This window comes from Ascidia mentula, chromosome 3 (assembly GCF_947561715.1).
Source record: "Ascidia mentula chromosome 3, kaAscMent1.1, whole genome shotgun sequence".
Taxonomy (NCBI): Eukaryota; Metazoa; Chordata; class Ascidiacea; order Phlebobranchia; family Ascidiidae; genus Ascidia; species Ascidia mentula.
Window position 1 is genome coordinate 1,952,682 of NC_138568.1, and position 14,551 is coordinate 1,967,232.

A 14,551-nucleotide genomic window follows, 5' to 3' on the forward strand; every position below is an offset into this window, starting at 1 on the left:
AATTCTATTGCTGGTATTAACTCTCTAACAAGGGTAAGCTTCATTTATACCTCTACCAATTACTAACTCTAAACCAATAATTGAATTGAAAACCCATATTCCTATTCACGCTCATATTTTGCAAACCAGTGCAGGCCAAAAATACACAACCATCCGTTTCCTTAGTGAAGTCTTACATTCTTGTACCTTTGATAGACTTCAAAGTTTACGTATAAAAAACATTGGTTATGAAACGCAAACTTTCTAACTGCGTCACACACGATGTTGGTAAAACTACTTCTTTACCGTGGACTTCAGAGGAATATTAAATTTTATGTTTGGACTTTCTGCCACCATAAAAGTAGTTCTCAACAATTTTCCTCCGTCGATCGAAGAAGATTCCGAAGGCGGCGGAAAGCACGAGGGGAACTCAAAAATTTCACCACAAGTTTTAAGTTTCACACCCACCTTTAATTTTTTCAACACACCTTGCGACTACAACTATAAAGAAGTTTTTAATCTATTACCGCTTTCACGCTACAAAGTATACAACACAACACACACAACCAAAGGCAGTATTTGTAGCCAACTCCAATTGTTCCTAGTTTTATTCCCGGAAAGTACCAGAGACACTGAAACATTTCACCCCCTATCCTTGGTGATACTGTTGTAATAAATAACCTTAGGAAGTGGTAATGTTTTATACAAAGGCATGATTGACAGGATCGCCCCAGTGCGCAGGTCCTTAGGAACAGTTAAGGTTTTCATGTTGAACAAAACCTTTGAAACTTCAGCACTTTCAGTTGAAGGTTACTTGCAAAATATTTCACGGCTTGTGGTAACGTTTATTACACCTATATTATGTATCAGAACTCTACACACCTTCACGCTACAAGTAAACCCAACACACCTACTGTAGAGTTGATGTTGCAACGAATTTATCACCAATACATATTGTTATGTTCCTGGAGCCGACCTGAACCGAACAGAGTGTGATCAGTAAACTATATAGTTGCTGATGACGTTGACAAAATTATGATCATGCAGAAGCAAGCTTGTTTCTTCCTTCAAACAGAGGAACATTATGTTAAAATATTGTAGACCCAGACCCTCTTGTACCACCTTGTGGCTGAATATTTTTGTCACCTTTTCCGCTGGTGGGATTTGTTGTTTATTGAATTCCTACAACGCAAATTCGTTTTTTCTTCAATTTTATGTGTTGTCATTTTTATGAGGAAAAATATCTTTCCATAAACTTACACTAGATGTCGTGCTAAAAAATACATCGGGTAAAACTAATGCTGGGTGACGTCAGTCAAGTTTATCAAGCAGAAAGCCAGGATAACCTGGTTTCGATCGCTGTGGTAAAAAGAGTTTAAAGAAAAATGTATTGGGTGACATCGGGCAAATCAACACTTAAACATTGAAAAACAAACCTAATGAATGTCGGTCGTATCCCGGTGCTAGCTGCACAATGTAACCCACCTTTCAATACAACTTAACAGATGCCTTTACAAATATCACTTCCCAACCGTAAGCACTTTGTATTGAAAAAAAACAAGTGCAACATATGTCGGGGATTCCCCATATGTAATTGACAGCAACGGTTAAACGCTGGGTGGCGACATCAGGCAGCAATGATTCACAAAAACAATTGCACAAAAACCAACATTCAATGTTCAAATATTTACAACATAAACCTTCCACTTCCAACCGTTATAACTTCATCAAACCCATAGATAGATACAGATTTGTTTGAAGTAAATATAAAAACGTGCGCCGATAAAACCGAACCGTAGTTGGTGGAAGATCGGTTGTTCTCGTCATCAAACATTTTAGTTACGAACATAAAAAAATCTTCGTTCAAAAACCAACAAAGGGTTGCAAGAATTCACGACATAATGTATCAGAAAACAATGTAATGTGGAAATACTCGATTGCAATCAGTCTAAAATTAATATAAGTCGCACGTAAATGTTGAAAGTAATGTTTAGTGCGGAAGTAAAAGTATTGTCACAAAATCTGTCGTTGAAAATTGTTATGAAGGCGGATAACTTTGTACGATAAACCTCTGTTGACCGATTTACACAAGAGAGAAGTTGAGACGAAACTCAGAGCAGGAGACAAAAATATTCGTGTTTCAAAGACGTCCTTGATTGTAAGCAACACAAACAGTAAAACTTGGCGACAATTTCAACGAAACCAGATACATAGAGACGCATTTATATGTTTGGCAAAGAAGTAAAAATGAGAGTTATGGAGACAAACGGTATTGATACGTACATTGTAAATACAAATAACACACAGAAGTTGGATAAAGCACAAAAAAATGTGAAGACTATTTACAAAGCATTTGAGAATGTTTCGTCTTCGTGACATGAAGTAGAGAGGTTTATTGGTGAGAAGTGACAGAAATCCCTGTTGATTCTGACAGCAAACAGCCTGAAGTAATATATTGTTACTTGTCGTTCAACAGAGCTCAGCGCATTTCTATCTTAGCAAGATATCGACGAGAAACACTGAACTTTAGTGTGGAATGGCACAACCGACGACTATAAAAAAATGTCGCAAATACATGAAACTTTCAGTAAATTTAAAATTAAAATGTTAAAACGCTTCTGGTACTATAACTCAGTTAAGATTGTTGAAATAAATCGTCTGACGTGGCCCTTAACCAAACAATGGTTTCCTAAACATACAAACGAGACTAACTCTGATGCACCACCTTGTGGTGTAACGTTTGCAGGAAATACGCCAGTAGGTGGAGCAAGAGATTTTAGGGGTTTTAAAGTCGATGGTTCACAACCAACAAGCGAACTGGAAATATTGAAACGTTTTATCAAACTTCACGTTATTGAAAACGTCATTAAGAAAACTTCTTACCGGTTTAGGAGGGAGTTGATCTCCACAAAATAATTCCAATCGATCAATCATATTTACTTGCATTTGTTAAACCCAAGTATAAGTGATGGATTGAAGTGGAGAGTAGGAGTTAGAGATGCATCTTTCACCAATCAAGAACAGTTAACTTTGGCTTCTACAATGCAACGGATTGGTTATTTAATACATCGTTTAACTATAATAACAGTAGTGTTGATGAAAGTTTTGTTGTGATTTAATATTATTTCATGAAGCAAATACTTTATGACGTGTACTTATTTCCATAAACGCAACATCCACTCAAACATAATAAAATACTTCTATTCAGTTGAGTTTGTTTGTGTGATTTTATTTTAAATCTTAAGTCACATAAACTGAAAATACATGGTAGGTATTGGGTGATGTCGACTTCTTTATATTAACCCAGTGGTGGCAACCCGAGGCTTGCACATGACACAAGCCTTAATACAAGACAACCCATGAGGTAAACATATTATTATCGTGTTAGTATCAAAAAGCAATGACAGTTTGTACGTGGAACAAATAGTTTTCATACTTACAGGGTCTGGCAGGTTCTGAAATTTCCCTTTGAAGTCGTCATCTATGTCTCCACGATTGACTCTAAGTTCATCTTGTATATTGTGAACACACTTGAGTAAGGTTTCTGCCGCATCACCATGTATGTCATTCAAGTCAAGATTCAACTTCCTTATCTGGAAATAAAAGCTTGAATTAGGAAATTAGTTCAGACAAATGTGACATTAAATGTTTAGAACAAATCTAATTGCTGGTAAAATATTAAAAACATCGACCTATTGGGTCTCATCTGTGCAGCCAACTAGCCAGACATAGATCATTCCATTATTTGTACATTACTGTCTGGAACTTACTAATCATAATTGCTTCATTGCTTGTACATATTTTTTACGAAAAGCAGAGTTTTACAATTGCTTATTTGTGTGATTGCGTTATCTTACTAAAACCTTAGAAAGAGTGTTTTGCGATGGCACGTGAACCATGGGTTTCTTGCTTTTAGTTTGGAAGATAATGCTTAAATATGGAGTCGAGTGGACGTGGAATCTCTGCTTCAACAACTGAATTCCATTAAAACGAGTATCCAGTTCACAATGGAACGTAAATAAGTCGGGGTGATGTCACTTTTTTGATAGTTCAATTTAAAGAGAGAACTGGGGGCCTCTCCGAACAAACGTATACTGGTAACCGACTTATTCCGAAAGGTATTTGTCATTTGGGTTCGCGAACCCCATCGCCCACAAGCGTGCTGTAGTGCATTGTATACAAGAGCGGAAACCTTAGTTTCAGAGGAAGAGGCTCAAAAACAGGATGTTGGTAATGTCCAGAATGCGATTTTGGTGAATGGCCACACTGGTTCGTTTCTGTGGCGAAACCAAGATTCCTCGCCTTAAGGTGACGAAGGATGTGGTTGTGTTGTTGTATATTTTGCAAGGCCTCCAGGTGTTTGAACACCCGCCTGTCAGACCGCGTGCTTTGCTTTCACATCCTAAAGATCGTACATGATTGCGACGGCGTATACATTGACGAGACTGGCCGCGCCCGACGAACAACGTAAAAGAAACACAAACGCAACGTGGCCAACCGCGGTTACAGCGTTGTCGCAACTTGTGGCGGATACAGGTGAATTTTGGAGAAACGACAGTTTTGGATAAAATAAAGATTATTTGAAACGGATGTTTATCGAATAAATGTACATGAATTGGCACTGAATGTTAAAAAGCAGACATTTTTTCCTCCAGTTTATCGGCACCTGGTAAATTCCCAAGGCATCACAGATTTTCTTGTTTTTGAATTACGCCATTGTTTAGATTCTGTTTATTTTAATTAACGTCAATGAAAGTGTTGCAGCTTCTGCGATACACTAAATTTGTAAGTATCGTGCACGAGCAATTGAAAGAGAAAAAATCTGGAACGTCATAGGCTTGACTCTAATTGTCCAGTGTTCTTGTGGAGATGTGTGGTTGATGCGCATTTTCGGTGATGCGCATTATTTTGTGCTATTTGAAAATACAACTTTGGCGATGAGGAGACCTTTGAATTACTTCTAACTGCTGAACGTAACAAAACTATAGAGAAAATTTCTGAACATGTACAAAAGCAGATGGACGCACAGGAGTGACGTCACCAGGAGTTTATAATGATACGTCAGGGTGATATCATTTTTTGATATTTCCACTTAAAGCAAGAACCGGGGGCGTTTGGGCACAGGTGTAAACTGGTAACCGACTCATTCCGACAGGTATCTGTTGTTTTGGTTCGCAAACCCCATCGCCCACAATCGTGCTTTAGTGCGTGTACTGTATACAAGAGCGGAAACCTTAGTTTGAAGAGGCTAAAAACAGGAGGTTGGTAATGTGCAGAGTGCGATTTTAGCGAATGGCCACCCTCGTCCGTTTCTGTGGCGAAACCAAGATTTCTCGCCTAAAGATGACGGAGGGTGTGGTTGTGTTGTAAAATATTTTGCAAGGCTTCCAGGTGTTTGAACGCCCGCCTGTTATACAGCGTGCTTTGGTTTCGCATCCCAAGATCGTACAGGAGATGGGTTCGATGCTGGAGGTGTGACCGCATACTCTGTGCTGACTGCGACGGCGTATACATTGACGAGACTGGCCGCGCTCGACGAACAACGCAAAAGGAACACAAACGCGACGTGGCCAACCGCGATACAGCGTTGTCGCCACATGTAGCGCAGTAATTCCCAACCTTTATGTGGTTGATTACCACTTGGAGGTAAAACAATTTCGACGCGTACCACCTAGTTGAGTGTTACAAAGTAACCCAGGGGATGAAGTAACAAACATTTTGAGATCACCTACGATTTTTTAAATTCGAACTATATCCGCAAATTACGGAAAGGTGCTCGCGTACCACCTGGAATGCCGTCGCGTACCACCGGTTGGGAAACACTGATGTAGGGAATACAGCTGAATTTGGGGAAAAACGAGTTTAAAGATAAAATATACAAGTTCAAACGGATGGTTAACGAATAAATGCACTCGCGCTTAATGTTAAAAAGCAGACATTTTTACTTCCAGTGTGTCGACGCCTGGTAAACTCCCTAGCACTGGCGTGGAGTACGAGACTTCGGCTTTCGTCGGTTTGAACCGCGGCAAAAATGAAGCCGCATTTCACTGCTGTTTAAACGTTCCTAACACGCAGTTTCGTTTGCCTCGTATTGGCGATCTACAATAACGCAACAAGCGAAACGTTTGTGACGCACACGTGGAAGGAAGAATTTATCATTTGTGTAGAGAAAATTGACTATCGAGTTCGCCGCGAAAACATTTATTTAAAACCACGTTTTGTTTTGTCCAGTTTTTCGGTCGGAGATTACATAGCTCGCCGGCCATAAAAATGGTTAACATTGAAGATCCTATAACCTGAATATTATGGCGTTCAAACAACCTTGTAAGGTTAGCATTAATACTCGCCGCATCCCGGTGATGTGCAAAACTTTACGCCTCTGCTCCCAAGGCATCGTAGATTTTAATTAATTTATCTAGTTAAATTACTCTATTGTTTGCATTCTTGGTTGTTTTAAATTACGACAATGAAAGGGTTGCAGCTTCTGCGATACACCAAATTTGTAAGTTTCGTGCACGAGCACTCAAAAGAGAAAAAATCTGGAACGTCATAGGCTTGATTCTAATTGTCCAGTGTTCTTGTGGAGATGTGTGGTTGTACGTTGATGCGCATTTTCGACTTGCTACTTCCCACACCCCCTCCGCCTTCCCTTTTGTGTTTTTCGTGCTTTCTTATATTTACAGTGTTGTTTACACTCACGCACTTTGTCCTAACGAACATTGATTGCATGACGACAGAAACGTCGATCAAACAAATTTTTACGCACGAGCTTCAAAAATTGATAAAATAATGCTTGAGTATGATTGGGACCAAAAATTATTTAACTGAATACGAAGTTGTGTTTTTTTTACGAGGTTTCCAGCTGATAGATTTTGCTTGGGAGCCTGGGCCTCTTGTACCCCCTTCCTCTGGCTACGACTATGCGTGTTGGTATCATGAGATGCAATATGGAAGGTGTCACTGGAGATGCATTGTTTGAAGTTTGGGTAAAAGTAAAACATTCATCTAAACTAGGGTTGTGCAACCTGTGGCTCGTGGATTGAAATTCTGCTGGCCGCTATAATTCAAAAAAATATTTTAAACTTGTCCTACTACGTAGAAATGTTCCAGGACACGTCATTAAGCAATCAGTCATGCATGAAGGTTAATATTAGGGCCAAGCGTTGAGCATAGACGCGTGTAATCAGTGGCGGATCTAGGGGGGGTGTTTAGGTGTCAGAACACCCCCCTCAGCTTTTTGGCACATTGTTTCGTGGGGTGTGTAAGTGCGGTTAATTTCCCGCTACGCAGGAACGAACACCACGGTCAAGTGTTCGTCTCCGCTGTTTCTTTGTTTCTCGGTCGCGCGCGCTGCATTCACGCGGCGATGACCGCTTATGAAACAATCGTTTGTTGTGCCGTTGGTCAATTAACCCGTCAACCGTTTGTAAAAGCGCGACCTTATAAGTTTATTCATTTATGTTACAGTTTCCATACAGAAGACGCACTCTGCAAAAGTTATAATTGTTTGACAAAATTGCACCAAAATAAATGTAGCTAAACGAGTAGTTTGTATTTCGTCTGTTTTTTTATATATATATTTCGCAAATTATCTGCTGCTAAAACATCGATGTGTATTTGGTGGTGCACGTTCTAGACTAGACCATTACAGATCCGCTGTACACTAAGGTTAATTGTGGTCGAGCATTGCAAAATACTAACGCCAGTGTTGGTGCGAATCGTCACAAACGGTGGCTTCCTGGCTTACGCAATTGCGTAACACTTGGAACACTCGATGCTTGCGCCGTAGTTTCACCGTGTAATACTCATTTCGCAAGGATAATTAAATTTTCTGCTAGAAAGGCAAGTCTCATTTCACGTTAGAATCATTCTATTATTTTGTGCTATTTGAAAATACAACATTGGCGATGAGGATAACTTTGAATTACTCCTAACTGCTGAACGTAACAAAACTACAGAGAAAATTTTTGAACATGTACAAAAGCAGATGGACACGCAGGAGTGACGTCACCAGGAGCAAATGAATGCAATGCTGAAGCTTATTAGAAGATAAATGTTAGGACGGAAAAGTTTTATTGTTCGTGAGTGGTTCAAGTTCTCGAGTGGAAGCCAGGAGAAACCATACAAGAATTCGCGAAGATGCTGCCACCTATGATTTTGCTTTTATCAACGATCCACTGGACGAAGCACTGCGGACAAGATTCGTTTGTTCCGTGATTAACAAGACAATGTTAAAGGCTCTGTTTAAGGTCAAGAATGACGAACTGAAGTTCGTTTTTGTGGAAACTGAAACAGTTTTTGGTCCTGAAAGGGACTCCTCCGTCAAGAAGTTTAAAGGAGGCAAGGCTCAATTTTCCGGGATACCCCAAAGGAATCGTTAAAGTGCCACAGGTGCGGGAAATCTGGACATTTTGCATCGACCTGTCGTATTAAAAACTCGAGGTGTAATTTCTGCAAACGCAAAGGTCATCTGCAAGCTGTGTGTCGTCAGAAGAACCAGATTTCAAGTGTGAGGTTGGTGACCTCTGTTAACTGCAAAACGGTGCCAAAACTTGTAATTCTACTTGTTCACTTCTTCAAATCGTTGGACGACCGAAGCTTGAGGTCACTAGCGTTGCTTACCGATCTGCCTCCGGTCTTCTCCTGAATATTATTATTTCATGCCGGTTGAAGGTTTACGTTCCAAATAAAGATATCACGAGCGTGCTTACGTTTTGCCTAACACGGCTTGACAATTGAGAGTATTCTGGGAAGAGATTCCTTTGAGGAACTGAAGATTTTTCTGGACAACATTCTGTATGGAACAAGAAAGCTGTCCATAAAGTTGGTGTCTGGCATTGAATTGCATGAAGATGTCCAACAAGAATGCAAGAGAATTTGCATGGATTTTCCTAATTTGTTTAAAGAAGGGTTGGAAACTTTACAAGGCGTCGAGTTAGAGGTGCAGTTCAAGCACAACCCAACTCCAGTGTATCACAAGCCAAGGCCGGTTCCGTTTGCTCTGCTTGACGATTTGAACCAATGTTACGAAGCAGGAATTTGAATCAGAAAATGGACGTCAGCAGGGGAACACCGGTAGTTCCAGTAAGGAAGTCTTCATTACCAGGTCGGACATCTGATAAAGTGCGTGGCGATTACTCGGTGACGGTTAATCCCCAACTAGACACACACCGCCAACCGCTGCCGTAACCAAGTGATTTGATGCAACAATTGGGAGTAGGCTACGATTTTACCAAGAAAGACCTGTCAGACGCTGTCAGTTGAAAAAATGCAAATTCGCACCTTGGGCATCTTCTCACCATAGAGGGTAGAAAAGCAAGGTCGACGTATCATAAAAATGCTCCCACCTGAAACTGTGTCGACCCTCCGATCATTTTTGGGTGCTCTTCAGTTTTACAGCATGTTTCTACCCCCGGAATTTTCAGAAGTCGAAGAACCGTTGAACCGGGCAACGAAAAAGGCAGTTATTGGAGGTGGCAGAAGAAAGAACAAGAAGTTTTCAAGAAATTCAAACATCTTCTTTCATCAGACAATAATCTCATACATTTTGATCCAAGCCTTCCGATTGAAATAGCATGTGGTGCATCCAGTATAGAAATTAGTGCAATTTTATTTCGTGGCGGATGGAAGTGAATGGCCCGATTGAAATATTTCAAAAACAATGGCTGAATGTCAGAGGAGATACAGCCATATCCAGAAGGAAGCTTTGGCAATTGTGTTCGCCATTCGCAAGCTTTTTCAGTTTCTTTTCAACCAAAAATTTATTTTGATGACTATCCACAAACCGTTGTCGTCGATTTTCGGACCGACGAAGGCTGTTCCAACGTTCGCAGCAAATCGTTGGCAAGATGGGCGATGCTACTCAACCAGTTCTCTTATGATATTGAGTACAGAAAAACTTCCGACATTCACAATAATGCTGACGCTTTCAGTCGTCTTCCAGCTGGAAAGTAACTCACATTTAATGAGGAGGAAACCGCCGTTTACACGCACACGGTATGTGCGATTACTACTAAGTCAAGTGAAGTCCGCAGACGTGACAGCTAATATGAAAGAAACGGCCAAAGACCGGATTCTGTCCGAGGTCATGAGGTAAATTCAAGAAGGTTGGCAAAATTAACATTTCGACAAGGGAAGTTCGCTCAGTCGTTACAGTCAGATTACAGTTTCCCTTAGCGTCAGTCATGGTTGGTTACTGTACGGCTGCAGAGTTGTGATACCTGCAAAACTCCAACCCGAAGTTACCAAGTTGTTGCATCAAAGTCACTGAGGAATGCAAAAGATGAAGCGATTGGTAAAAACAGCTGATACAGGGTCAAATATTGACAAAGACATCATGGATACGTGTCGCAAATGCCACAACTGTGCCGAGCATCAAAATGCTTCACCGAAAGCTTCATTGTATCCTTTGGTTTTACCTGAAAAACCTTGGTGTCGACCACATGAGGGCAATGCCAATGACTTTATGGTTATTCGACAAGGCAACTTCTCAACAATCGGAAAATGAGTACAAAAATTTACGCGCTTATTCCTTCAACCCCTCATATTGGTCAGGGAAAATTGTCGAGAAAAACTTCAGTCGCCAACTCGACAAAACATCGCAGTGCACGGACTGCATATAAAGTAGGGATGCCATGCTACGCATTGCACTACGAATCCAGAACATCCAAGTGTGTCGTGACCCTAAAACGTTTGGAAACCACTGGTCTAACATACAACTTACTGGTTTCTTAAGTTTTGATATGGAATTTGTAATCTTACAGATTCCACCACTTGTCATCTTACAACCAACCAGACACAGATTCTCAATCCACTGAATACATGAAGCAATAGCAGATGCACTTTCATCATCAACTGTGTTCCGAACAAGATTCAACCACTTCATCTGAAATTATTTCATATACAAATTAGTTACAAGCATACAACTATTGATTTTTCCCATGAATATTTTACCGTAACTTAAAATTAATGAAGTTGTCTTAATTACCTGTCCCCCAACTATTCTTAGTGAAAAACCAATTACCTGATTCAACTACAAACTGGGGGATATGCCAAAACGAACACGAACCCGAATAGATTCTGCAAATGTCAGCTTGATTTTAATATTCATGTGAAGCTGAATAATAAGTGATATTCCAGAGAAAATATTTATTAGTGCGTATAATGATAGTTTTGTGATATAGCGTATTATGAAATTTATATAATGCTCTAACTTAATACCGATCATTTAACGCCGTATTATAATTATGGTGATTGCAACAAATTGTAAATTCAGTGGCTGATTTATGGAAGTTTATCAAACTGTGTTTGCAGAATTCAGATATCTGTAATCAGTCGCAGTCTGAGCAACATACTTGCACGCATCATACAGGCCAAGCTACTGGTAACGCACACTTCACAGACGAATATATTGTCATCACTCAATGACAAACAGCAAACTCTGTTTCCACCGGTGTACCGACACTTGCTAGGAAATTATGCCGTTAAATATCGCGCACTCCAAAAACCATGATAACCTGTGTGGTTACTGATAATTGTACAGTGCAGGTGTGTCATTCGCCCTTTCTTATCGTTTTTTCACTTCTTTTTCTTTTGTAGCGTTTTTTCTTTGTTTCTGTGCCTCAACTTTGTCCACATTGCTTAACTTACATTTCATACCTTCTGATGAAGGCTGCTGCATAACAGCCAAAACGTTAAGAAACGTCGATTGGTGAATAATAAACGTGATACATAAAAAAGCACCGATAAAACCACAAGGATTATCATGTCAAGCGTCCATTCATGACCACTAAACTTGAGTCTTTGTCAATTTGGGACATACCCACCATACACAACTGCAATGTGACAGAAAAAATCTCATGTGTGACTTTTTTCCAATATATAACAATTTGCTAAGGTTAAGGCCTTTTGCCAAATGCTCAGTTTTGACCAATTCAGCAAATATACCTTCTGTTTTATTGCATCAGCCACTTCTCGTATTCCATCCCCACTAACTTTGTTCATAGTAAGTTCAAGGGTTGGAGGAAATAAATGTAAAACACACGACAAAGCAAAAGCTTCTTCATCACCATCCACCGTAAGCTGGTTTGGAATGGAATTAATCTGAGAATAACATGTCGGTTTACACAAAGTTGTTTAACCACTAAATATGGATATTTCAAAAAAAATTGTTTTTTTGTCAACACAAATACTGGATAAAGTGTCATATGTTAATTTGATTTATACATATGTAAACAAAGTAACCTAAGGAAAATCCTGACTTACAGACAAGTTTATTTTACAATGCTTACAAACCTCAAATACTGAATCAACAAATTTGGTTGTTATGTCCTCTTTCTTTACTGAAGCCTGAAAAAACAAATTAATCGTCGTCATTCAGTACATATTGAGAAATAACAGCAGGGCTGACATAGAATGGTATGTAAAACAGAAAAACTATAAAGCTTTTGAAAAATGTTTAGTGTAGTTCTTTGTAAATGCATCTACAATAGTAGCATTCCCTCATTTACTAAAAGTGTTTTAAATTTTTTCTTGGCAAAATGATAAGCTTGGTAACCTTTGAAATGCAAGAAATAAGATCACATTTTCCAATCACATGGACGCCATTCTCTGATATTTGCAACTTGGACGTGTAAAGCTTGTTAACATTTTTATGGACAGCTTCATCCATGATGAATGGTAATTGAGATTTTAAATCCAGACTTCCACTGATGTCCAAAGATTCCATCTGTAATCATTGGAATATGTGGTTTTACACAAGCAACATTTAAAAGCCAAAACTTGCTCTTGCTATATTTAAAAAAGGGCGATTAAAAATTTTTTTGGAATGCTTTTCAAAATTAATTCCAGCAACCAATCGTTCCCATGCAAATAATAACCACCCAAAGTAAACAGTTTAGTAAACAACCATAACATGAAAATTCATATAATTTAGTACAGAGGTTGGAAATTCACAACTTTGCAGCCACATGTGGCTCCTTTAGATTTATTTCTAGTTTCATATGGCAACATCATTCAAAACATTTTTTTTTAGTTTGTGGAGTATTTGTACATCCAAAAGTATGTTAACCACTTTAAACGTAGGTTTTGAATAACTGAAATTTAGTTCAGTACATAATCATGCTAACTTCAAACAGGCTTTAAACATTTCTAAGTTGTTGAATTTATTAAATTATGGGATGTGTGTAAAACATATCAGTATGTTATATGCGCAAAAGAGCCATAATAATCAATGAGAGCTGCAGATAGGGTGTATACACGCACTGTTTCGACCTGTAAGGTCTCATCAGTGCAGCTGTTGATGTGGCATATCAGTATGGATGTTTAAATATTGGAGAACCACTGGTCTAACATACAACTTACTGGTTTCTTAAGTTGTGATATGGAATTTGCAATATTACAGATTCCACCACTTGTCATCTTACAACGCCCCAGAGACAGATTCTCAATCCACTGAATACATGAAGCAATAGCAGATGCACTTTTATCATCAACTGCGTTCCCATCAAGAATAAAGAATGTAATCTAAAATACAAATATGTTGATGTTCTAGTTCATGACAAAAGAATTTCTCAGTGACAACATCCCCGGCCAGCAATGGTGGAAGTAACACTGGATGCAATCAATCCTGACATGAAATAATTGGTAAATCAAACTGTGAATATAACTAATAATATTTTACACAACAGAGTGAAAGTTAAAAATATAATGTAACAGGAAAAGTTTCCTAATAAAATTAACTTGGTTTCTGATGCTGCCAGGCATATTATCAATACCAAATGCTCTTTTGGCAATAAAATTTGCAAATATTGACGATTTTGTTGTTGTACAACAACCTTTATCAGGATCTACTATCAATTTTAAGCCCTGACCAAAGTTGTTGCCAAAAAACAATACATGCCGACAATTCTAATCTAATTCAAAATGCCAAAAAATGTAGTTGTCCAAGTCTGACATTGAACTCCCATTTACTGCAGCAAACATGGTGACTAGTATATATAAAAAAATGCATCCAAATTTTTTCACGTTCAAAGTCTATTCCATTACATTACCTCACTACGGTGTATCACCAGTTATAAGAATTATCACTTGAGCTGACAGAAAATAAGGTTTAAAATTAATGAAATTTACTTTACAAATTAAGCAGGCAATACCCAATTAAAAAAGTAAATAATAATTTGAACCGACTTGCTAACTTCTCTTTAATTTGTGCATTCGTTAAAAATTCAGCAAATATACCTTCTGTTCTATTGCTTCAGCCACTTCTTGTATCTCATCCCTACCAACATTTCTCAAGGTAAGTTCAAGTGTGGGAGGAAATAAATGTAAAACACACGACAAAGCAAAAGCTTCTTCATCACCATCCACTCTAAGCTTGTTTGGAATGGAATTAATCTGGTAAAAAATCTCAGTTTACACAAAGTTGTTCAACCACTAAATATGGATATTTACAAAAAAATTGTTTTTGTCAAGCATTTGTCAACACAAATGACTGGATAACGTTTCATATGTTAATTTGACTTAAACATATGCAAACAAAAAGTAACCTAAGTAAAATCCTGACTTACAGACA

At 38.7% G+C, this 14,551-nt stretch overlaps 2 protein-coding genes across 7 annotated transcripts in view; both read right to left on the reverse strand.

Annotated features, from left to right (window-relative positions):
• Positions 1–14,551, reverse strand: part of LOC145894912 (uncharacterized) — a 425,937-nt gene that overhangs the window by 162,700 nt on the left and 248,686 nt on the right. For all 6 annotated transcript variants that reach the window (XM_082983587.1, XM_082983586.1, XM_082983589.1 and 3 more), the window contains exons 53-57: positions 14,218–14,373; positions 13,342–13,503; positions 12,536–12,706; positions 12,274–12,327; positions 11,926–12,081 (exon numbers count right to left, since the gene is read on the reverse strand). In XM_082983587.1, the coding sequence (XP_082839713.1) occupies positions 11,926–12,081; positions 12,274–12,327; positions 12,536–12,706; positions 13,342–13,503; positions 14,218–14,373 (699 nt within the window). The remainder of the gene's footprint in view (positions 1–11,925; positions 12,082–12,273; positions 12,328–12,535; positions 12,707–13,341; positions 13,504–14,217; positions 14,374–14,551) is intronic.
• On the reverse strand, positions 1,509–11,813 carry LOC145894937 (uncharacterized). Its single transcript, XM_082983657.1, has 4 exons — positions 10,703–11,813; positions 3,420–3,572; positions 2,863–3,016; positions 1,509–2,421 (listed from the first exon to the last, which is right to left on the reverse strand). The coding sequence occupies exons 1-3, from the start codon at positions 10,862–10,864 to the stop codon at positions 2,987–2,989; spliced, it is 345 nt and encodes a 114-aa protein (XP_082839783.1). The 5' UTR covers positions 10,865–11,813; the 3' UTR covers positions 1,509–2,421; positions 2,863–2,986.